At 43.3% G+C, this 24,218-nt stretch overlaps 1 protein-coding gene across 2 annotated transcripts in view; it reads right to left on the bottom strand.

The window, feature by feature from the left end:
- Positions 1 to 645: 645 nt before the first annotated feature.
- Positions 646 to 24,218, bottom strand: part of CDIPT (CDP-diacylglycerol--inositol 3-phosphatidyltransferase) — a 68,084-nt gene continuing 44,511 nt past the window's right edge. Inside the window, exons 5-7 of one of the 2 annotated variants that reach the window (XR_014966781.1) lie at positions 6,254 to 6,335; positions 3,204 to 3,405; positions 646 to 3,022 (exon numbers count right to left, since the gene is read on the bottom strand). Coding sequence is in view for 1 of the 2 variants with exons in the window: in XM_085618803.1 (XP_085474929.1) it covers positions 3,254 to 3,405; positions 6,254 to 6,335 (234 nt within the window). In the remaining variant the exon portion in view is untranslated. Of the gene's footprint in view, positions 3,406 to 6,253; positions 6,336 to 24,218 lie in introns of both variants that reach the window. The other variant, XM_085618803.1, reaches the window with a different exon arrangement.

Raw genomic sequence — 24,218 nt, 5'->3', positions numbered from 1 at the left:
AAAATTAAGCTTTATTTTTCAAATATGGTGCAGAGTCTTTTTGTGGTGTTTTCATTGTGTTACTGTTTGGAGTGTTACACAAATACTTTACACATTGCCTCTTAAGTTAAGCTGATTGCTCTGTGCAGAGCTACCAGAGGGTCAGCACAGGATAATTTTGTGTGTGTTGTGACTTACCCTGACTAGGATTGTGGTTCCTGGTTGGACAAGGGGATACCTCTGCCAACCAGAAACAGACATTCTTTTATTAACAACGAAGATTAACTCTTTCCTTCTGTATTAACCCTATGGGAAGCCAGCTATAGTTAGGTACTGGACCATTTGTGGACCACTGTAAAATAAATAAATAAATAATAAAATTGCTCACAATGGTTGCTTTGTAGGGTGATCGTGATGGAATCAATAGTATAGTATATTATGGAACACTGAGCAAAATATTTCTTATGTTTTTATATTTATTGATGAGATTCTTCATATTTTTCTGTGTGGAATAAACTCAAAGATGTAATTTAAGTACTGCTTGGATAAATCACCAAGGTCAATAGTGTCCTCCTGTGTTTTGCCTCGTGGTCAGGGGATACCATGCTGATCAGTGGCAAGTGGTTGTTTCACTTTACGAAGAAAAAATAAAGCCCAAGACACAGACAGCATCACATGATTTATTTCTCAATTCCGACATGACAGGACTATGAAAAAACATCCCTTCTGGTATATTTTTTATCAGTAGTAGCAACCATAGATATATTTAAAATGTGTGCTTTCGAAAACTGGAAGATAGAGTGCAAACACACAGACATAAATAAATAACTGCATTGATCTAAGATGTCACAATCACCCGTATTATTTCACTATAGAACCCACTTAACTAGCGCTTGCACAAGGTCCTTCCAATAACACAAAATTAGGCACCTTCCAGAAGAAACCTGGGAAGATGACAGGACTAAACCTAATACAAATACAACACTGGTCCAAAAAAGGAATACAGTAAAATGTTAAATACTGACATTTGTAATGGGCTGAACAGGCTCGCCATGCACAAGGGGAGCAAGTGGGTTCACAAAGAGTGTGCTGGCCAAAGCAGGGCACCGTGCTATACTCTAAAAGGACACACACACAGAGGAGACAAAAATCCATTGCAGGCAGCTAAATGGACAGTCCTAGATTACTTCTCCCTGGAAAACGTTTTTCGGGATTGAAAAAAAAGAGACACGTCTCCAATTATGCAGCAAAGGCAGGCTGAATGTATAACTAGCTAGAGAACACAGAAAACTCGGGTGTAACCTTTGACCGAAATCTTGAGTGCTTGCTGGTTTTTCTGCTGATATTAGAGCTACAAGGTCTCATGCTCCAACTCTCTGAAACAGATTTGTGGTCATGGATGTTGGTCCCATGCAGCACAGCACATGATGATAGCCAGCTTCCAATGCAGTAAAGGGTTTTAGAAGATTAAATCAAGATGAAATTACAACAAGGTTGCACGGCTGGGAGTTGTACTTATACGGATCCTCATTTAAATCATGCATGCCTCACTACCCGAGTGAGATGTGCCGCAGCTACAGTTTCCGTCCTGTCACAGTACCTGTCCTTGGAATGTGAACTGCGCTTGACTTCTGGGACTTTGGTGTTGCCTGACCTCCCAGAGAAGGCTACAATAATATCCAAACCATCAACATTAAGGAGGGAGGAGGAGCTCTTTAGCTTACAAATCCCTTATCTCGTTTCGCCCCATGACACATGTAAGTGGGCGGCACAACGCAGCCACACAACCATCCTGTTAAAGTGATGTTCTCTCCTCATTAGTCAGTGAGCAGAAAATTTGCCGTACAATGGGCCCAAGAGCACAGAATCGGCCTGGCTGGGAATGAAACTGTGGATATGGGACCAGGCATATCCTGCGCTATGATAAACCAGCACTGAATTCCACCTCTACTGGAATGAAGTCTGCAATACGTGACTTGGACTGTTTGATCAAGTACTAGGTTCCAGATTTGCTTGAAGATAACTCACCTCACAGATCTAGTATGGTGAAAGAATAATTCAGTACATTATTCTGGCCCTCTAGAATCAAAATCACCCTCTCTTCAAAGTGGCATCGGATCTGGAATAGACTTCCTACAAGGTGTTCATAAGTCAGCAATATGAAAATCACGAACCAGATCTTTGGCCTAACAGGGATCAGCATATTACACTGTGTGATATAAAAACCCTGTCCCACATTACTGGCATAACTTGAATGGACTTTTCTCAGTGTGTGAACTAAGACAGAAATAGAGAAACCTGTAATTAGGTGGCTCCCTCTGTGGAACAGATGTTAGATAAAACGGTGTTCTCTTAATACAGTAACACTAAAATTCTCAACATAGACGACGGGACCACTATCTCTCTCACTGTTCTTCTTCAGTCCACTGCTCACCACTGGTCCTGGAATGAATACTAGTTTGCTATACTTAAGGGCAATGAAAAAGCATTCTGGACTATGTCCGTTACTGGAAAGGAACCTGTAGTATGAGATCACGAAGCTAAGAGAGACAAGACAGACTGGAGAGGCCCAATGGGCCAGCTAATAAGGCATGTGAGATCATTACATGGAAATCCTGGCCCTGGATCCTTGGTCCGCCTGAACGAGAAATCAGCTCACACTATGTCCCCAGTTCAGAAACAGAGGAATCATAGCCTGGATTACAGGCCTCTGAGGAATGAACAAAGACTTGGACTGGTGCAAGAGACCAGCCAGGCAAATCAAGGTCTGGATCAGATCTCAGACGCATCTGGAATGGAAACAAGAATATGCACTGCATCCCCATGGACAATGGCTGACCAATCTTGAACTAGACCACTAGGGCCACTGGAATGATCACCACATCACACAGCGTTTATAGTGATCAGCCATCCAAGAACAGTCTTGGTTTACATAGAGAAGGCATTAATTCGCTCTTTGAAACAGAAAAGCAGAAGGGAACTCTAAGAACTGGATTTCCAACAACCTGAATGGATTTCAGCTCCGTGGGAAGCACCGTTTGATCTGGAAAAAATAAAAAATAGTTGGATAAGAAGATGCAAACTCAGCCGCTATAGTCTAGGCATGTTCAGGACCTCATCAGTTGTGAATACTGTTTTCTGGTCCTGTCTGGTACTTTATCTTGGTGCACCAAGCGTTGCAGAGGGCTGCAGTTTTGGATCAGTCTGGGGTGGTGACTACTTGCCTAGGTTCTCTTTCTGGTCCAGGACCACCATATTATGTCAGTCCATGAGGTCACTTCTTCTTGGCACGCTCCGCCTGGTCCAGGGCTGCCATGTTGTGAGAAGCTGTGATGAGGTGTAAGATGCTGATGAGTGTCTTCAGCAGGGCGATGGGGGCACAGACCCAGAGAAGGAGGCGGAAGAATCCCAGGTCCCCGAGGCCAACTGTAGAGGGAAATGCGGTCGGGAAGAGAAAGAAGTTGGTCGAAAGAGGGCAAAGAGAAGGGATGGCACAAGAGTTAAGAGTGAGAGGAGGAGGAGGAAATCAAGGAAGCAGCAGGCATACATGAGGGATAATCAAGAAAAAGGAACAGGAAGTCAGGAAGCAAGAAGTCAGGAAGCAAGAAGGAATAGGAAAGTGGGTAACAGGAATGCACAAGCATGTAAGAAAACAACAAAGCCGGCAGATAAATCAGGGCAAGCAGGAGGGAAATGGGATAAGCAGTGGAGTAGAAGAAGGGATAAGGGGTGAGATTGAAAAGAAAAAGACTACACATTAGAAGAAACAGACATAAGGAGTGACTGCCAAAGTCCCTTTCATGATTTGGAGCTACTCAAGCCTACCCAATCCTTTTTATGGTATCACCATAAACTATTCACTCCATTGTGAGTGAGCCTTCAGAACATTATGAAAGTTAGTGAAAAGCTGTGGTGCAGTTAGGGCATCCAGTATGCCCAATGTGTATGCAGATATCCTTCCATCTCCCTCCTTCTAATGAATAGCTTCAGTGTACGGTTTACAAAGGCCTGGCTGTAGCGACAGTCAGGGGTTTGTAAAGTACTTTAAGATGCATGTGCTTAAGAAAAGCATCAGCCTGACAACCTCTAGACTGACTGTTCTCAGACAATCCCTTCAACCATTTTTTTCTAGAAGTTCCAAACACAGTGGCACACCACATCATGGCCCTAGTGCAGCAGCAGGGGTATTTCCATTTCACCTATATAGAATGAACAATTCACTGTTTCCATGCTGGGCACCTCAGCAGGTCTCCCTGCCTGTGGTTTTTCAGGCACAAGGCGGCCTACCTCTACTTCCTTCACTACTCCGAGTTCAGTGACTGTTTTAGGTCACTCTAATTTTAGATATCTCTGGGTAAGCTACGGTACAGGAGGGACGCTACGGACCATCCTCAAAATCACCATCTCTTCAAAGTGGCATCGGATCCCACAAGGATAGACAGCATCTTCTGGATTCTACCCCATATTACTTTACTCTTCTTGCCAGGGAGGAGTCAACCACCACCCAATGTTGAGTTTAAGGATTAGTTGATGACCTGTACCCTTTTTCCAGAGGGAGCACAGACAACCAGTGGTTGTTTTTGAAGACCCCTCACCCACCTACCTAGTTGGTGGCATGCTTCATCATTGGGGTCCAAGCTGGATTGCCGAATGCAATCCAGCTGTGCTTCAATGCCTAATTTACAGCGGAGCAGGTTTTTTTGTGATAAGGTGAAGTGCTATATGAGATGTGACTAAATGATAAAAATGTCCCTAAGAAATGCCCTTGTAATGAGTTTTAATGGAAGGGTCTTAGGACATGATTAAAAACATAGGCGGGATATACTAGAGGTAAAATGTTGTATCTCAATATCCCTATAAAGTGTAGGCCGACTAGTTTCAGCCTTCTACGTTATTCGTGAGGCTTTCTTCAGGACCGCTGGCGAGACCCTGTCCAAACACCGTAGGTTTTAGCGGAAGCTATCCTAGACGAAGGTCTGATTACAGGAAGCTCCCTTTTTTGGCAGGATCAGTAGGTCCGCATAATTCGGAGTTAAAATACTCACCGTGATGGGTCAGCAAGTAAACAATCCCACCACACTCACAGCACACTTTAAGACGTGCGCTGATACTTACACCTTGAGTGGCCGCTCCACTTTTTGGCCACTTTCACATTCTTGGTCCTGAAGAAAGCCTTACGAATAACGTAGAAGGCTGAAAGTAGTCGACCTACACTTTATAGGGATATTGAGGCACAACTTTTTACCTCTAGTATATCCCGCCTATGTTTTTAATCATGTTCTAAGACCCTTCCATTAAAACTCATTACAAGGGTATTTCTTAGAGACATTTTTATCATTTAGTCACATCTCACATAGCACTTCACCTCATCACAAAAAAACTTGCTCTGCTGCATGCCACCAACTAGGTAGGTGGGTGAGGGGTCTTCTAAAACAACCACTGGTTGTCTTTGCTCCCTATGGAAAAAGGGTACAGGTCATCAACTATGACTATAACCCTCTAGGGATTTGTCCTTGTTGTTTATTGCATAATTTTGGGGAAGAGGACATAGTCCCGTTCAATTTCCTCACTCTCTTGTTGTTTACAATTGAGTTTAAGGATTAGTAACCTGGGAGAGAAGCAAATGATTGCCAATGATCCACCCCACGCTCAGGGACACACTTAGTTGCCCCAGAGAGTGCAAGTCTCCTGGTAATTAGTTGATGGTATTGAATTTTCTATTAAGATTGGTCATCTCTCTTCTGTTGCTACGGTTATTGGTAACCCTAGTACTGCGCCCATCCTTTCCAGATTACCATACTTTGGATTGGTAGCTTGTACAATACTCTGGCTAATATTTAGCAGAGGTCTAGCTTGTATTGTCTATATAAATAAACATATGCATCTTATATTTAACAAACTACATCTCTGACTCAATTACCTTCTTACTCCTTGCCGGGCAAAACCTCTGGACGGATTTTGAAAATAAAGTTCAACTAGATCCTGTCTGTTTACCAACAGATTTTCTCTTCTTTCTTTTGATTCACATTGTCTTTTCAACCCTTCTTAGAACTATCTACACAAACTCTTTTCGGATATCAGCTCAATCTGAATTTGTTCTTGAACAGCATCAACCAGCATAATTTTTATTGCACATCCAGCCCCTTGCGAAGTCTCTCTAACAACACACCCGTCCTACAGATTCTTCATACTGCTCTCCAAAATTGATTCCCTCCTATCACACCCCACCCTCTGCTCCCTTACAAACCCTGCTTTGTTTATCTGGCCACTGTACCTGCAGGTCCTTCAGAGAAGTGCAGGAGATACAACATACAGTAGAAGAGCTCGTTCCCAGCACACATGGTGAACAGGACAGGCTAATGGAGAGAAAACAGAATAATAATACAGAGTGAGGAAAGATAACATGAAATCGTAATGAGAGAAATTAACATAAGAAACCACTGAAGCAAGGGAGAACACCGGTCTCAGCAGAGCAAAACCACATCAGAGGCAAGCTGTTAGTCAGTGTGTGAGAGTGTGAGTGTATATGTTTGTGTGATGCGAGAGAGAGACAATGGCACTAGAGAGTGTCAGAGGAGAGAGAAATCGTATCAGAGAGAACTTGTGTCAGAAACACTAATCCTTGAGAGTAAAAATGGCACAGAAATTGAATCTGTATCTTCATTCTTCAATTCTTTATTTCGGTTATAATAACCATAAAAGAGTACCGTACAGTAAAACAATCATTATAACAAAATGCAGCATTTCTGGTGGGAACAAATGATCCATACATAAATACAATATACAATATAAAAAGTTTTAAATATCAATTTATACACAATGTTTTAAAATAGGGATAAAAAGGGGTTTTTTTTTGTATTTTTTAAAAAAAAATTTAAGAACCAGGCTTAATGATGATACCATTACATTTTTTGACCATTCCTTTTCCTAATTATCGCAACACTGAATAAAAAACGACTCAGGCTAAATACTATCCTCTGTGATGAGTCGCCCTTAAAGAAAACAAGTTACTTACCTGTAACTGTAGTTCTCCAGTATTGGACCTTTCATAGATTCACATGCCTGAATCATTCCCCGTCGTCGAGACGGGAGTCTCCGGTACATAAAAAAGCTTTGCTTAGTATCATAGCAAACAGAAAAAAGGCCTAGGCCCATTTTCCTTTGCAACCCATAACCTTCGTTATGTAAAAAAGGACTAAACCAGTCCCTGAGCCAATCAGAGCCTCTCACCCTCTAGAACACTCCTGAGAGAACCTTCTGCCCTCAGATTTTCGTGCACTTGTGCAATAACACTCTTTGTGCTAAATCCGAGGTGAGCCTCTCAGGGGAGGAGGGTGGGTTGCATGTGAATCTATGAAAGGTCCAATACTGGAGAACTACAGTTACAGGTAAGTAACTTGTTTTCTTACTCCAGTATTGGAGCCTTTCATAGATTCACATGCCTGAATCAGAATAGCGAGCAGTAAATAAATGCACATTTTTTGTTACCTAGAAAGTGAATCCAGGAAACATATACAGTGTGATAAAAATGGTATCTGTAAACCAAATTCCACCTCTCAAAATTTCTTTGCAAATGGTAATACAATAAACAACCATAAAATGTGCCAACGTACATAACAAAGGAAGGAGGGATGGTAAAGAAGGCTCACCGTTACTGGATAAGGTTCCTCAGCACCGCTTCTCCCACTGCCACATCTCTCTCTGTGGCTGCATCCAAGCAGTAATGCCTGGTGAAGGTGTGTGTACTCGTCCAGGTCGCCGCTCTGCAGATATCCTGGATCGGTACTCCTGCAAATAGAGCAGTAGAGGTGGAGACTGCTCTTGTAGAATGAGCACGGACTCGTGCATTCAAAGGTCGGCCAGCTGCCTGATGACAATACCCTATGGCACTTGATATCCATCTGGCAATTCCTCTCTTTGACAAAGGGAAACCCTTTCTGGGTGCGCTGTAGGCCACAAAAAGCTGTGAAGACTTGCGGAAAGGCTTAGTTTTCAGCAAATAGAATTTCAAACAACGCTGGACATCCAGCGAGTGGAGAGCTCTTTCCGCCGCTGTTGATGGTTGTGGAAAAAATCTTTTGAGAATTAAAGGTTCGTTCAAATGAAAGTCAGTTGGAACCTTAGGGATGAATCTTGGATTAGTCCTGAGTATTATCCTGTCCTCCTTGAACTGCAAGAACGGCTCTTGGATCGTGAGAGCCTGAATTTCTCCCACTCTCCTGGCTGAAGTGAGTGCAATGAGAAGCGCAACTTTCCAGGAAAGAAATTTCAGTTCCGCCCTGTGAATTGGTTCAAAGGGCTGTTTCATCAACTGGGAAAGAACGACATTCAATTGCCAGAGAGGTGGTGGTGGTTTTATTGGAGGAAAAACTCGGAACAGACCTTTCATAAACTGCTTGATGACTCTAGCAGACCACAGAGATGGACCAGAGGCCGTTCTTCTAAAGCGTGAAATTGCAGCTAGATGTACTTTTATAGACGCATGCGCCAAACCAGACTTAGCCAAAAGCAAGAGGTATGGAATAATCTCGTGAGCTTCTGAAAGCAGCGGATGAATGTTAGACCTTTTGCACCATAAACAGAACCTTTTCCATTTCATCCGATATGTCTTGTTTGTACTATCCGCTCTAGCTCTAGATAGAATCTCTCTGCACTCCGTAGGGATATTCAGATGTTGAAATTCACGGTATTCAGGAGCCAGGCTGCTAACTGCAGAGATTTCGGATCCGGATGCAGCACTTCCCCCTGGAACATTGTCAGCAGAGACGGTATCGGCTGCAGGCAAATCGGGCGCTCCTCTGACAGTAGAAGAAGCTCTGCAAACCAATGCTGTCTGGGCCACCACGGAGCTATCAGGATTAACCTGCATGGTTCTTTCTTGATCTTCATAAGAACCCGCGGCAGGAGGGGAATTGGAGGAAAGGCGTAGGCAAAGATGCCTGACCATGCCATCAAAAACGCATTCCCCCAAGATCCCCGTTGGGGAAGCCAGCTTGCGAAGAACCGGCATTTTCTGTTCTCCCTTGTCGCAAAAAGATCTACTATTGGAGTTCCCCATTTCTGGAAGATGTTGTCCAAAATCCCGTTGTCGATTTCCCAATCGTGACAGACAGACTTTAGTCTGCTTAGAGTATCCGCTTTGGTGTTCTGGTCCCCTGGAAGATGTTCCGCTGTAATGGATACTTCGTGTCGTAGAGCCCATTCCCATATCCACTGGGCTTCCCGAGACAGGGAGAGAGATCTTGTGCCTCCCTGTTTGTTCAAATAGTGCATTGCTGTTGTGTTGTCTGTTCTTACCAACACGGCTGCACCTTGAATCCTTGGCAGGAACGCTAACAATGCTAAGCGGACGGCTCTGAGCTCCAAAAGGTTGATATGCAATTGTTGTTCGTCCGCTTTCCAACGACCGCTGACCTGCAGATCCTGAAGGAATGCTCCCCATCCTTCCAAGGATGCATCTGTTGTAATGACCAACGGAGCTGGCTGAGTCCGGAAAGAAAGACCCTGTGAGATGTTTCGTTTTCGGGTCCACCATGTCGCCGCGTGGACCATGATCGGCGTCACTTTGATTATATCCTCGAAGGATCCTGTCGCTTGATGCCACTGAAGATCCAATTGCTCTTGTAACGGACGCATCCGTAGTCTGCAGCAAGGTACGAGGGGAATGCAAGATGACATCGTTCCCAGCAAAGACTTGTACCTGCGTACTGAAAGAGACTTTCTTTTTATAAACGCCTGGGATAGAGATATTATTCCGCGCTGTCTCTCCTCGGAGGGGAACGCTCTGTTTACCTCCGTATCCAGGATCGCTCCCAAGAAAGTTATATTTCTTGAAGGTTGTAGAGTCGACTTCCCCTCGTTTAGAGTGAGGCCTAAACTGGCAAATAGTTCTATGCAAGCCTCTGTTGACAACTGGGCTGACGCTTTCGATGGAGCCTTGACTAGCCAGTCGTCGAGGTAAGGAAACACTTGGTGTTTCTGTCTCCTTAGTACCGCTGCCACTGGAGCCAGACATTTTGTAAAAATCCTCGGGGCCGATTTCAGACCAAAAGGAAGCACCCTGAATTGGTAATGATCTTCGGCCACCACGAACCGAAGGTACTGCCTGTGTGAAGGATGGATTGGAATATGGAAATATGCATCCCGTAAATCCAGTTTGGTCATATAATCCTCTGGGTTTAACAGCAGCAGAATATCCTGGAGGGAAATCATTCTGAAGGTCTGATCCTTGAGGTAAGTATTTAGGGATCTGAGATCCAAAATGGGGCGCCATTGAAGAATGTTTTTCTTGATCAGAAAAAACCGGGAATAAAATCCCCTTCCTTTCTGGGAATTCGGTACCGGTTCTATTGCTCCCTTTCGGAGCATTGTCCGAATTTCTTGACGCATCTGATGCAAATACTTGACCTCTTGAAATCTTGGAGGTGAACAAGGGGGGCTTTCCAGAAATTCTAGAGTATGACCGAATTGAATTATCTGGAGGACCCATTGGTCCGTCGTTATCTGCTGCCAATTTTGATGATGATAGGAAATTCTTCCACCCAGGGGAATATGTGACATATGAGGAGTAAGTGTCACCAGAATGTCATTGTCTTCGGGTGGTGTCTTTCCCTTGACGACCTCCTCGACCTCTAGGAGTAGATTTTGTGAAACCTCCTCTTTGTGAATATTGTTGTTGACGATATGGTTGAGATGATGTGGAGTAGGAAGAATAACGGCCTTGTTGATAACCCCCTCTATAAGAGGGCTGGCCCCTACCACGTGAGCCACGAAAAGGAACTTTCCTATACTGCAATGTTCCCAGAGATTTCGCTGTTTCCGTATCCTTTTTTATACTCTGTAAGGCCTCATCCACATGTTTTCCGAACAGATCTTCCCCATTGAACGGAAGATCCAAGATCTTATTCTGGACTTCAGGCCTAAAAGATGTTGCTCTCAACCATCCTTGTCTGCGCAAAACCGCCGCTCCTCCCAGAGATCTGAAGGCCGTGGTCGCAATGTCCATTGCACAATCTATGACTTCAGCCGAAGTCCTTTCACCCTCCTGGAGGATTTTTCTAGCCTCTTGTCTGTCCGCTTCAGGTATGCCATCAATGTATGGTGATAGGTCGCACCACATCTGCCTATCATACCTGCCCAGGATGGCTAGTGCATTAGCTGCCTTAACCAGAAGAGCAGACATGGACGAAAACCTTTTTCCTGCATTATCCAAGCGCCTACCCTCTCTATCCGGTGGCGTGGAAATTGGAGCAGAGGGATTCCTCGACTTTTGCTGCGCCGCTTGAGTTATAACCGAGTCCGGTTTGGGGTGACCTAATAAACAAGCCGGAGCATCGGAAGGCGCTTTGTATTTTTTGTCCAGCCTAGCCAGCACTGGAGTAACCGTTGCCGGCGTCTCCATTACTTTGAGACCTTCCTCCCATAGATGACTCACAATTGGAAGAGATCTAACAGTCTTGCGAAACGGTTCTTTAAAATCATATAAAAAGCATTCTGCTTTATCTGATGACATACTGAGCGCAAATCTCTGCGCGGCTCTTTCCATCAGATTATGGAACCCTCCAATGTCCTCCGGAGGGGAATCCACAGGTCTTGGTGACGGAGATGAAGGGGACGGAATCAAATACTCATCCCATTCCTTACTAGGATCTGTTATCTCCCCTTCCTCCTGCTCTTCATCCTCAGAAGTGTCCAGAGCCGGCTGCGGCAAAGGTGTTAGTGGCCGCGGAACCGGTATCTCCTGTCTTCGCAGTGGTGTACATGGCACAGAGTGCGCCGGAGCCACTGGCATCCTTTGGGTAGACTGAGGCAAAGTATGCCTCTTCTTGTAATCATCCAACATGAACTGCAAATCCGTCAGAAGAGAAGCTGGAACACTCACCATCTCTTCCTGTTCATGTTGTCGGGGGGGGTCCTGATAACCCCCATACTCATCCTCCCAGTCATCCTCCTGACATTTAACGTGCAACTGAGAGGGGCTACTTGCATAGCCAAACGGGCCCTCATTATCCTCTTCCTGCGAATCTTCTTCTTCCAATAAATGGGATGGAACCAGAGGCGTTACCTTACTAGGAGACGTAATATCCGGGGTAATCCTTCTTTTCCTGTCAAAACCCCGCTTTTCCGGGGTTTTTTCCCTCGTCGACGAGCCCGTCGACGAGATTGCCATTTTAACCGCCGTCGACATCGTCGTCGTCGATGCCGTCGTCGACGCTGTAGACATAGTCGTCGTTGCCGCCGTCGACGATGTAGTTGTCACCGTCGTCGACGGTGCCGTCGACGATGTAGTTGTTGTCGTCGTCGTCATTGCCGTCGCCGTCGGCGCTCTCGTCGTCGACACTGCCGTCGACGATGCCATCGTCGACGAGAGTATAGGCTTAATAATGACTTTTACTTCACTCTTCGTCGTCGACGACGCTACCTTCTTCGTCGACGATCCCGTCGACGATGTAGATTTTCCTAATTTCTCCTCAGGTGAAGTAGACGCTGGCTTTTTAAGCGCATGTTTAATTTTAAGGGGTGATTTTGAAGGCTCAGAACTTGTTTTCTTTGGCTGTTCCACCCCTGAAGCATGACCCTTGCTCTCCTTTTCTTTAGTTTTAGGAGATTTTGAGGGACTGCGCTCTGAAGACCCAGCAGTGGTCTTTTTAAGAGCCTTCTCAGGTTTCTCCCCTGAGGTATGAGCCTGAGGAGATCTGCCTCTCTTCTGAGATCTCCTTGAAACATTTGACGCCTCCTCACTGTCACTAGACACGACGTCCTTCCTGGTTTTAAGTTTTTGGAGCCAAATTAGCAGTCTGCCTTCACGATCCCTTAAAGTCTTATTAGAAAAGGTGCGACATACCTTACACTCCTTCGCCTGGTGGTGTGGGTAAAGGCAGTATATACAGTCCTTATGAGGATCATCAGTATATAATCTCTTCTTTGAGCAGGTGGCACAGGCCCTAAACAAGCCTTTCTTTTCTTTATCAGCCATTCTCCTAGATGATGTAGAAATTTCAGTAGAAAAAATCACCTCAATCTAAAACCAACTGTAGAATTTGAGCAGAGCTCAAAGGAGACTCCCTAGCACAACGTGCGGTAGAAAATCTGAGGGCAGAAGGTTCTCTCAGGAGTGTTCTAGAGGGTGAGAGGCTCTGATTGGCTCAGGGACTGGTTTAGTCCTTTTTTACATAACGAAGGTTATGGGTTGCAAAGGAAAATGGGCCTAGGCCTTTTTTCTGTTTGCTATGATACTAAGCAAAGCTTTTTTATGTACCGGAGACTCCCGTCTCGACGACGGGGAATGATTCAGGCATGTGAATCTATGAAAGGCTCCAATACTGGAGTAATATTCTTTCCCCATCCTGGATACGACGAAGACCCAAGTTTAAACAAATAGGTTTAATCCATTTTATCCTTGGCCGCTTATATGCGGAACATATAAAAAGAACATGGGTCTCATCCTCCTTAACGTTCATATCGCACAATTTGCACAGATCAGATTTATTATTATTATTATTGGGCGCCCATTTTGATGTTCTAGAACTGAGTTGCAAAATACCGTAGCGATACTTTAAATACAGTGATTTAGCCAAAGGGGGTTCAATTTCATCCATAAAGTTTTCAAATTTGCTTCCACATTTAAAATTTAAAAATTTAAGGGTCAGTGGTCCAAGTTTGGGGTTGTATAATACAGAGTTATTAATATAGTCCCAATATGTGACCTTCAACAATTTTTTAGAAGAATTGGTTAGTGAATCCGGATCTGTCCAAAAGTTGCGTAAGCCCAGCTTTGTGAACCAGTTTTCAATATACGCTAACCAAACCAACTGAGTGGCATTCTTTATTTGGATTATTTCCTTCAGTGCGTCTCTATAGTCTGCAAGCTCATCAGTTGACCACAGGCGCACCCAGTACAGTAGTGGGCGTAAATGAGCTTGATCGTCCAAGTGACGTATATTCAAGTCCCAAAATAGCGGGACAAGAGGGGTACAGCCCGGGATCGCTAAGAGTTGCCTGAAAAAACTATTTTCTTGGACTGAAAAAGAATCTCGTGGTACATGGCCCCATAGTTCTGCCCCATATAGAGTAGCTGATTGAACTTTATATTTAAAAAGTTCAATTGCAGGTGATATTGCTTTAATAGGGCTACTTTTGAACTTCCTAATTATAGGGGCTTTGTTTTGTATTAATGTTAACCTCGATTTTTCTATTTGCGGTTTCCAGTTCATTTTAGTGTCAAGGGTGATACCCAGATATTTAAAATTATTCACTTATTCAATATTTTCCTTGTTTACATTAAAAACTTTGTTAAACCCTCTATGGGGGTTAATCGCCATAACTTTCGTTTTAGAAGCATTAATTTCAAGGTTTTTATCCAAGCAGTATTCCCGAAATTTATTCAAAAGATTTTGTAGACCATTAGGTGTTTGGGAGATTAAGATCGTGTCATCCGCAAATAATAAGGCCGGAACGGCTTGACCACACAACTTGGGAGAGTCATGCTCGCAGCCCAAGAGGGTTTCAGGGATGTCATTTACGTAGAGAGAAAAAAGAGTTGGTGCCAAAACACAACCTTGTCGGACACCTCTCTTTATATTTATTCTCTCCGATAGCTCTCCATTTGGCCCCCACCTTACTCTTGCATAGTTACCTTCGTGAAGCCTAATCAATTGATGGCAAATGTCCCCGGGGGCACCCATATCTCTCAGCCTTTTCCATAACTGCCCCCTGGGAACCAAATCGAAGGCCGCTTTAAGATCCACGAAGGCTACGTATAGATGGGATTTCCTTATATTGATATATTTCCATGTTAAACATAAGAATCTAAAAACCTGGTCTACTGTACTAATTTTAGCTCTGAAACCTGCCTGGTATTTGGTGAAAATAAAATGATCCTCGATCCACATATTCAATTTATTGAGAAGTTGGCGCGCATAAATTTTTTGCAAGACGTCTATCAAACTGATAGGTCTATAATTTGATGGATTGGATCTATCCCCCTTCTTAAAAATGGTCACAATTTCTGCGCCCTGCCAGGTTTCTGGAATTGGGGCACCTCTTGCAATGTCATTACTAAGTAGATTAATATAGGGTGCCCACAGATTATTCTCGTGTTTCCAGAGGTCCCCAGGAATTTTGTCTGGTCCTGGGGCTTTGCCTTGTTTAACTAAATTAATGGCTAGTATGGTATCTGCCAGGCTAAATGTTAGCACTGAATCAGAAATGTTTTGCCCTGGGTATTCATTTGTCATTCCTTCCTCCTCCCCTACACATCTGTATCAGTGAGAGATTAAACCCAGCGTCAGGTCAAGTCAAAGAGAGAAACTATATCACAGAAAGAGTCCATGCCAGAGAGTGAAACATTTTTATCCAACAGTTTTTATCAAGCCAAATAGTCAAGTAAACTTTTATTGCTTGATTAACTAAAATTATTGCAATATACCATGAAGACAGATAAAATACACATGTACTGTAATACAAAAGCTAAAATTAATTTTAACCATTGTGTGTTTCGGGTATCAATTTTACATCAGATTTCCCAATGGTATGAACACTCCAAGCTAAAATTAAAAACATTCAAGCATTAGTTTACAAAAACGTACGTTTTACATACAACTACTTCAGACACAGATCATGTACTCATCTCCATTACTGCAATCATAATAGCCCAAAATGTCCTCATAGCACTGGTTAACTGACTATATTATATTACCCAAGAACACAAAGCAAAGTTGCCTCTTTACAAGTGTGAATGCGAAGCCAATGACTTTTATGAAACTACTTCCGTTTAACCTCCAACTCTTAACACACATATAAAAAGTGCCTCAAGGTTTATCTCAATAGCTGCATGATATAAAGATCTAATTCCCTCCCATAGTTGGGTCCTATGCCCCGCTAATGCCAGTTAACCGGAGCTGAAAAACAGACTCACAATTTCTGCCATAAAATTATTTTTATTATTTTCAAATAAATGTGTTGGTCAACAGCCAAATGGGCTATAAAGGTACCCTGAGATTGTCATGTTTTTCTGGCTTATATTCAAATAGTCCACTTTACAGCCTTTGGACTGGACTGAATTCAAAATAGATTTAAAAACAAACTGGAAACCTAGCATCGATGTGACACCAGGAGGATACACCCATGTTATGGAATGCCTAACTAGAGATCCGTGTGAAAACTTCAAATTATTTTCTAAACAAGGCCCTCAAGAGAATCGTGTTCCCCTATCTTCACCCAAAATAAAGTTGCATGAATTCTAAACATTCTTAAGTACCTACTCTGCTTTTCGTTTATAATCATGCTCATAAACACAACTGCAGGGTTCAATGTTGGGACTAAAGCAGTTATTAGGCAGTAAAGAAGGCATTTTCATTCAGCTGGAATACGGTTATCAAATTTTTACTTATAGAATGAAAAACTACATTGTGTACATTTATTACTTCGGCTCCCATCATCCCCCAACGAGCTAACTCTCCCTGGAAACGTGCATTATTCCCCTCTATCCACTACAATATGGGTTTGCAAGCAACAGACTCACTCCTCCCTAACTCAAGTGTTCTCCCTACAGGCATCATTAGTTTACCCACGTCCAACGAAGACTGGTTTCCCTTTCTGCATCCTAGGCTTATCCCTGCACTCCAAACAAATTGTGGCCTGGCAAACACTACAGTCCCTTCCTACCCAACCTGGTAAAGTAAATGACTGTCCTTCAAGGCACATTTCACCACTTCTACTGGAGAAACAATGCGCATATCACCGCATGTTGTTGCCCTCCCCAAACATTCTGCCTTCCATCCATAAATCAGGAGGGCCAGACTGACAATTCTGCATTTACTCTGACCCCTCTAATAAACACTTTGAATCCGTGCATCATAATTATGGTAATCCTCATTCTATTGGAAGTCCTGAGGCTCCTATTTTGCATCGCTTTAGGCTGTTTACTCTCCACAGCAGCCAAAAACTGAAAAGAGTATCATAACATTTGAAACAGAAATGACAATACTCAGAGAACCATTGGGCAGAGGAACTCCAAGCTCATACCTAACACAGGTACTCCATTACGACTCAATAAATACCATCCTTTCCCCAAGACCTTCGTTTTTCTTGCAGCTTCTGCCAGGTAGTTAAGTATATAATCTTTCTTATATATTGTAAATTGACTGTATCTTTATTGTAGGCGTATTTCGGAGCTTCGTTATCAAAACTTTGGGATTCAGACTCTGTCAATAAAGAAGGATCGGATTTAAATACATTAGGTCTGCGTAAATGCAGCCGAAAGAGAATTTCAAAACTGTCTAATGAAAATTGTTCCCTCAACACATTCTCAGACATTTGTGACATGTCTTGAGAACCTCTTTTTAATCCATCTTTCTTATTCACACTTTTCCACAGAGTGGACAACTACTCCTCATGAAGGCGCATGTATAATAGCAGTAAATGTTCAGAAAAAACAGTGAGAAAGTAGTTTCAAAATACGAACGCAGTAGGCCTTCCACTACAGGTTAGGTGCCATCAACCCCTGACATTGACACATGCTGATACATTTCTGGCAAGAATACCAAAAAATGTACTGGTCAGGCCTGGTATTCCTGCCAAGATGAATATGAAGGGCTGTGTCACGAAAAGGTTTAAAATGGCATGACAGGCACAGGAAGAATCCCTCGATATTGACTCTTCTTAACTGTCAAACTGGATTCAACTCGTTCTTCTGTTTCCATAGAAATGAAAATTCTCTTATTTTATTGGATTGACACGAAAGACTACTGTTAAAAAACAATGCCTAACAGAACTTACCTCATCGGAACAGACAATACCTTAATAAAAGAGATTTCCAAACATGAGAAGACGTTTAATTCTACTGACTATCATTGGCCGGAGTCTTCGGACAGCGTGGTTTTTGGCCAATAATAGTCAGTGTTGACTGGAAGAAAAGGTGGCTGTTCTGCCAATCGTTTCCAATTTGAGGACTGGTCTCAATTCTATTCCAGAAGAGGTAAATACGGATTCCAATACAAGAGACCCACCTTCTTTCATCAGAGGTGCAGAAGCTTGAGGAATCAATATGCCAGAGGGAATTCAAGAGGGTAAACAAACGTCACCCCGCATTTGTAACCCCGCATGTTGTTACAACGCGGTCGTAACAACACATACCATTACCCCGCAAGTCGTTACAATAACTTGCGGAGGGGGGAGAAGGTGTTGGATTTAAAATCCAACACCTTCCCTACAGTCCGCACAGACTGGAGTTGGAATAATACATTTAACTATTCCAACATCCAGCGCCCCCCTCCGTAAGTCGTTGTTACGACTTGCAGGGTAATGGTATGCGTTGTAACAACATGCGGTGTAATCGTATGCGGGAAAAAGAGGCATATTCATTCAAGAGTCTCCAGTATCAATGGTGAGTATTGAACAAATTCCTTTAGGTTTAAGGGGACGTATTTCTATGATTCCAAAAAAAAGAAGAAAAACTGCCAACCCATTAAAACGGCTCCATCGATTCTCAAAAACAGTCCTGAGGTTCCAAATAGAGTTTATTAAAGAGCCAAGCCAAACTTTCTTTCCATCCTCTTTTTATCTTTCTCCCACAGACAGGTCATTAATCAAACTGGAAGTTCAGAAACTTTTGCACCCATCACTCATGTGTGCAATCAAACAAAAATCCTTACACTCAACAATATGTTCTTAATAAAGAAGCAAAACTAAATATTACATCCAGTGATTTATATCACGTCAATCAATTTGTCTTCCACATAACATCTCAAGATGGAGCCTATTCTTCACATCAGCAATCACTCCAACTCCTTTTCTGGATGGTTATTTTGGATCTCAAAGATGATTATTTTTCTATTCCCATCCATCCTCCTTAAAGAAGGATTCTTCAATTTCAGTGGAAAGAGGCAATCTATCAATTTACAACACTGCCATTTGCTTTTTCGTTGCCTCCTTAATGTTTCACCAAGCTTCTTAAACCAGTAATAACACATTTGCAGTCTCAGGAGATATGGTTATTAATATATCTGGATGCTATTCTCGTTACGGTCGAAACAAAGATTTTCTTTCTTCTCACTTATAAATCTCGATTCATCTCTTAAAGAACCTGTGGTTTGTGGTAAATCAATCGAAATACTTTCTTTACACTAGTTCAGTCCATTGTATTTCTGGTTTCTTAGTGAATTCAACATCTTGTACTCTTCAAATTCCATAAAATAAATTAAGTACTACTGGGAAAGAATTATCCCATTTAATGAATTTGACCTATATATACGTTTGTCATTTGACTCATGTAGTAGGTCTTATATCTTCGTTTCAAGCACTGTTTCCAGGTCCTCTCCATTATTGGGCCTTATAAATAGTTTTGTAAAAAATGGACACTTAAAAGAAGCCTCCAGTTACTCAGACATGATTTTGTTAGATGTAAAAAAAAAACTGAAGCCAGTTTGGTGGCTGGAACACCTTCACACATAGAAAGAAGAACTATTTTCAATACCACTCCAGATCTATCAGAATAAGACTCATGTTCATCTGAGTGGGGTGAACATTGCGGGGAATTCTTAACTAGCAACAAATGGTCTCAAGATCCTAAAATGCACATCAACTATTTAGACATTTTTGAAGGCTAATTTGCGACAAAGACTTTCATGAAACACCTAGCTCATTGTTCAGTTTTTCTAAGAATGGACAATCTCAAATGCATCCCCATTGGGTAGTCAATGAAAAATACTATCAACGCTTATGAAACAGTTCTGGGAGCATTGTCTCCACCATCACATTTCAGTAACTGTGGAATATTTACCTAGGCATCCCAATAAGTCCCAGACTGGTTCCCTCATCATTTAAGAGATTATTGAAAATACAAAACACGAGTGGTCTACTGTCAGTGGTTCTACATTTTTGCCCGATTTTTAAGTTGGAGACTGGACCTCTTGCACTGGAGGCAGATGTGTTTCTACATCTGTGGAATCAGTATAATCCTCATACCTTAACCCAGTTCCTAATGATATCTTGCTGCCTCTAAAATGTGAGAGTAGCACCAGTTAGTGCCGACTCTGGCCATTTCAAATATAGTTTTGGATCTCTTACAAATGTCAAAACACATACCAATTCTTCTTCCCAACTTCAGACACCTACTCCACAATCAGTAGGGCCAATTCCACGATCTCATTCTTTCAGGCATCCTCCAGCTGATGGCTTGGAAAATATCGGGCCATCCTGATCTGCCGCAGGGGTTTTGTCAGACTCACACATTTATAGAGAATGCCTGGGCTCAGGGAACATAAAGAGTCTATATATCGGTATGGTCAACATGCTGGTGTGTGGGAAGGGGTACAGATCACCTTTCGGCAGATGTCTCTATCATAGGCATTTTTGGGGGATTATTTGATATCTTCAGGTAAGTTCTTAGGATCATTAATACTGATCGCTCCATCATATTCCTTACTCATTGCTATGTTGCAGGAAAACCGGGTGAAAAATGTTCATTAATCCAGAGAGTACTTAAAGGGATTAGGAGGAGCATTCCTCCTGCTGCCAAATATACTGCTTTATGGGATGTAAATGTGGTTCTCAATAGGTTTAATTCTTGGCCTGGTAAAGGATTTAAGGTTATAAATGTGCCATCAGCTAAACTGACAATGCTTCTGTGCTTGAGTACTGTTAAAGAGTGTCTTCGAAGTCAACATCCTTGGATCTGTAGATGAGGCAGTAACCTCCTTCCAGAGTTTTTCCTGATTTCTAGGACCAAAACTATCCTCCACTGTGGAGTACCCTGCTTTTCGTGACCATCCAAATATTTGCTTGGCCACTGCCTTAAGGGATATGCATTGTGAACCTTAGCTTTTAAAATGTCCTCTACACAGCTCCTGACATCATTTATTAAAAAACATTCCAAGTTCTTCTACCACTTCGGCCAGAGGGGTCAAATGGATTTGTTCCAAGCTGGAATTGACATCTACCTTTGGGGCTCATCTTAAAAACGACTGATTGGTCTTCAGCTTCCACTTTTCAAACCTTTTATTGGAAATGTGGTTCTCATGTACCACTTTCAGTGGTTAACTCCCTTTAAAAAAATGTAATATTGAAAAAGTCAATGTCAATGTTAATAATGATACATTCATAAGTAAGAACGAAATTGCATCTCTATTATCGAATTCGCCCGTCTTGAACTCTCCATCAACCGTTACTGAGAAATACGTGGTCAGGCTGGCTCTGAGACTCAGGCCTGAGGTTACTGATTAACAGGTCACAGGTGGAGTGCAACGTAGCCGGCAGACAAATGCGCAAACATGAAACTCAGGTGAATCCCAGAGATAGGCGTAGCGACACCACAATGGTTCAAGGAGATTAGCCCAAGTAAAGCACACATGGCCAGAGGGTTGCGCACATCCCCAAAGTCAGATGCCACATGAAGTTAGGAACGCAAACCCAATCAGGACACAGCACACACGGTACACAGAGTGATCACGTGCCCCTCCTGCAGGACATCTGGACATGTTACCCACTAGTCCCACTTTGTCCACACAAGGTCGAGGCCCACCTGCATTTGTTATCAGGAGCCTTATTTATGACTCCAAAGGCAAGGCCTACATTCTTTACCCAAAAAGTATAGACAAAAGCATTTTATGATAGCCAAAGAAATGTATAAAATCTTATTTAGATCGATTTTACTTTGAGACAAACCTCAGACCCGCTTTTGTAACTGCACTCCCGACGGAAGCATTTAAATAAACCAACTGTTTCTGTTTTGTCTTTTGATTTTTCAAAATAAATTCATATTAGAGCAACAAAAACATAACAGGAGCCTCTGGTTTTGACTGAAAATGCTGATTTTCCGAAATGTAATGTAGGAAAGTCCTAATTTTATGAAAGACATGGAGACGAGTATTATCGCCCATCTATATCATTATTAAATTAAACATTGCAAATATCCGGGGGCGTGGTCTCGCCAGCAGCAAGATGGCTGCCCGCTGAGCGAGCTCCGCCAGCCGAGCCAACTTAATCCGACATCATCCAACCTCAGAGGGGCCCTGCGCTTGCACAAATGGCAGCCCCTTACTCCTAATCACACTCTGTGGAGACGCCACCGAGCTCGTCCCTCCGGAGGGCTGGGAACATCCGGAGCACGGGGTGGGCTGCCATCGCTATAACTGCAGCGGGGCCAGCTTCGCTGCGCCGGCCCCTCACGTGGGCTACAACATCTGGGCGCTGGAGGGGCCGGGCCCGGCAATCGTAGGTGACCCAGCATCCTTTGATTCTAGTAGCAGATTACTGTGATATGGCAGAGTGAAGCCATAAGAAGCGTAGTTACCTGCCTGATGTACACTGTATGACTGGAATTATAATACACAATTACGGGACAGTATTGCATTGTAAATAGTGGACTGTGGTCATATAATAGACGGCACTTGACATTTGTTCTTAATGGATTGCTTTAGTTCACTGCTGTGGCCTTCTCTGGATCAATTGCTTTATAACCTGGACTTGCTGTTTCCCTATTGACTCTATATGGCACCATAATATAACTGCATAATATCTCTATATTCATGTATAAAATGACAAAACCTTTAATAAACAGATCAAACAAAAACAAAATGGTTCTTAAGCTTTATTCATGTTGTCTGCAATTGGTGCCGTAATCCCTGATATATTGCTGCTTTTTCTATCTTATTCACCACTCCCTCTGGAAGTTCCAACGCTCAGCCTCCCTGCCTTATTGGCACGGGGGGTAACTGGCTTAGCCTTCGCAACCCTAAGGAATATTTCCCAATCTTGTTCTCTGCTCTCCAAGTTGTGGGTCCTTGGGTGGGCGGTGTTGTGACGCTCAACATAATTGGGGGATTGGAGTGGGAGGGGGTGGGATTCGGGTTACCCTACTGGGGGATTGCACAGGACACTTTGACTCCTGGGGTTTGTTAAATGTTTATTCTCTCGTCTTTGCAAACTTGTTATTGATTGCATTCACACGACAGCGCATCTTCTTTCTTTACACTGGATACCCCGGCACGGCTACTGACAGCAGAACTATCGTACCCACACCCAATTGATACATGACTGAAACGACCTTTCTGACTTGGAACATTAGAGGCATGAATAAGTATTGCAAGGCATGCCTCATACATACATACCTTAGCAGGCAAAAGGTTGACATAGGTTTCCTTCAAGAAACTCACCTCATCTCCGCCAACGCTACCTAACTGCGTTCTAGATACTGGGGGGAAACGCACTTTGCATTCTATTCGAACTATGCGCATGGCGTCACTATACTCTTTAGGAAAGACCTCACATGACGCGTCCCACAAACCTTCATCGATACCGAGGGCAGGTATGTGATACTAGCTGTGACACTATACACCCAGCCGATGATCCTGGCTGCAGTCTACGGCCCAAACACCAATGACCCAGAATTTTACTCCAAAGTATGGAGAATAATATCCTACATCGGCCCCCTCCCAATAATATGGGGAGGCGATTTCAACATGGCTCCCTTGGGGACCTTAGATCGCTCAGGTGACCGCATGCAACACCCCCAGGCCACTGCTACCTTGCACGCCATAACAGACAATAACTCATTGCTCGATGCCTGGCGGCACACTCGCCCAGATGCACGCGAGGGCACTTGCGTATCCAACACTCATGGCTCCTGGTCCCGTATTGACCTATGGCTCATCACCCACGACGTCGCGTCTTGGGTCGCATCTGTAGACCACCTGGCCCGCACCTTATCAGTTCATGCCATGGTATGCATGGTCTTGCCATTCCCACTCACTTGCCGCATGTTTGTATGGTGCTTGCCCCCTCATGTGCTCCAGGACGCTGCATTTCCGGAAGAAATTCGGAGAGCCATCGCTGAATTTTTTTAACACAATACCGGCTTGGTAGAATCCCCCTCGACCCTCTGAGAGTCATTTAAGGTCGTGATCCGGGGGGGAATGCATTGCTAGGCAGTCGGGGTGCTTAAATCTATCAGAGGAACCTTGGAGCGTCTAGAGACCGACATTAAACTGCTGGATCAGCTTCAGGCTGCTGACCCTAACCCTACTACACCTGCAGACATTAGAGTCAAACTAACTGAATATCACACAAAAGCTGAAAGGAAGGTTGCATTCCTAGGCAAAGAATTCCAAGCCCACAGGTATAGAGAGGGTGACCGCCCAGTAAAAACCCTCACAAACCTACTGAGGAAACCACATGCCTCCTCTTACATTACAGAGCTCCACGATGAGAACGCAGGAAGGACCACGTCGCCCAGCGAGATC

Source organism: Triturus cristatus, chromosome 7, assembly GCF_964204655.1.
Source record: "Triturus cristatus chromosome 7, aTriCri1.1, whole genome shotgun sequence".
In the NCBI taxonomy this organism is placed as follows: Eukaryota; Metazoa; Chordata; class Amphibia; order Caudata; family Salamandridae; genus Triturus; species Triturus cristatus.
The sequence above is the reverse complement of the archived record's forward strand: the minus strand, read 5'-3'. Positions and strand labels throughout refer to the sequence as shown.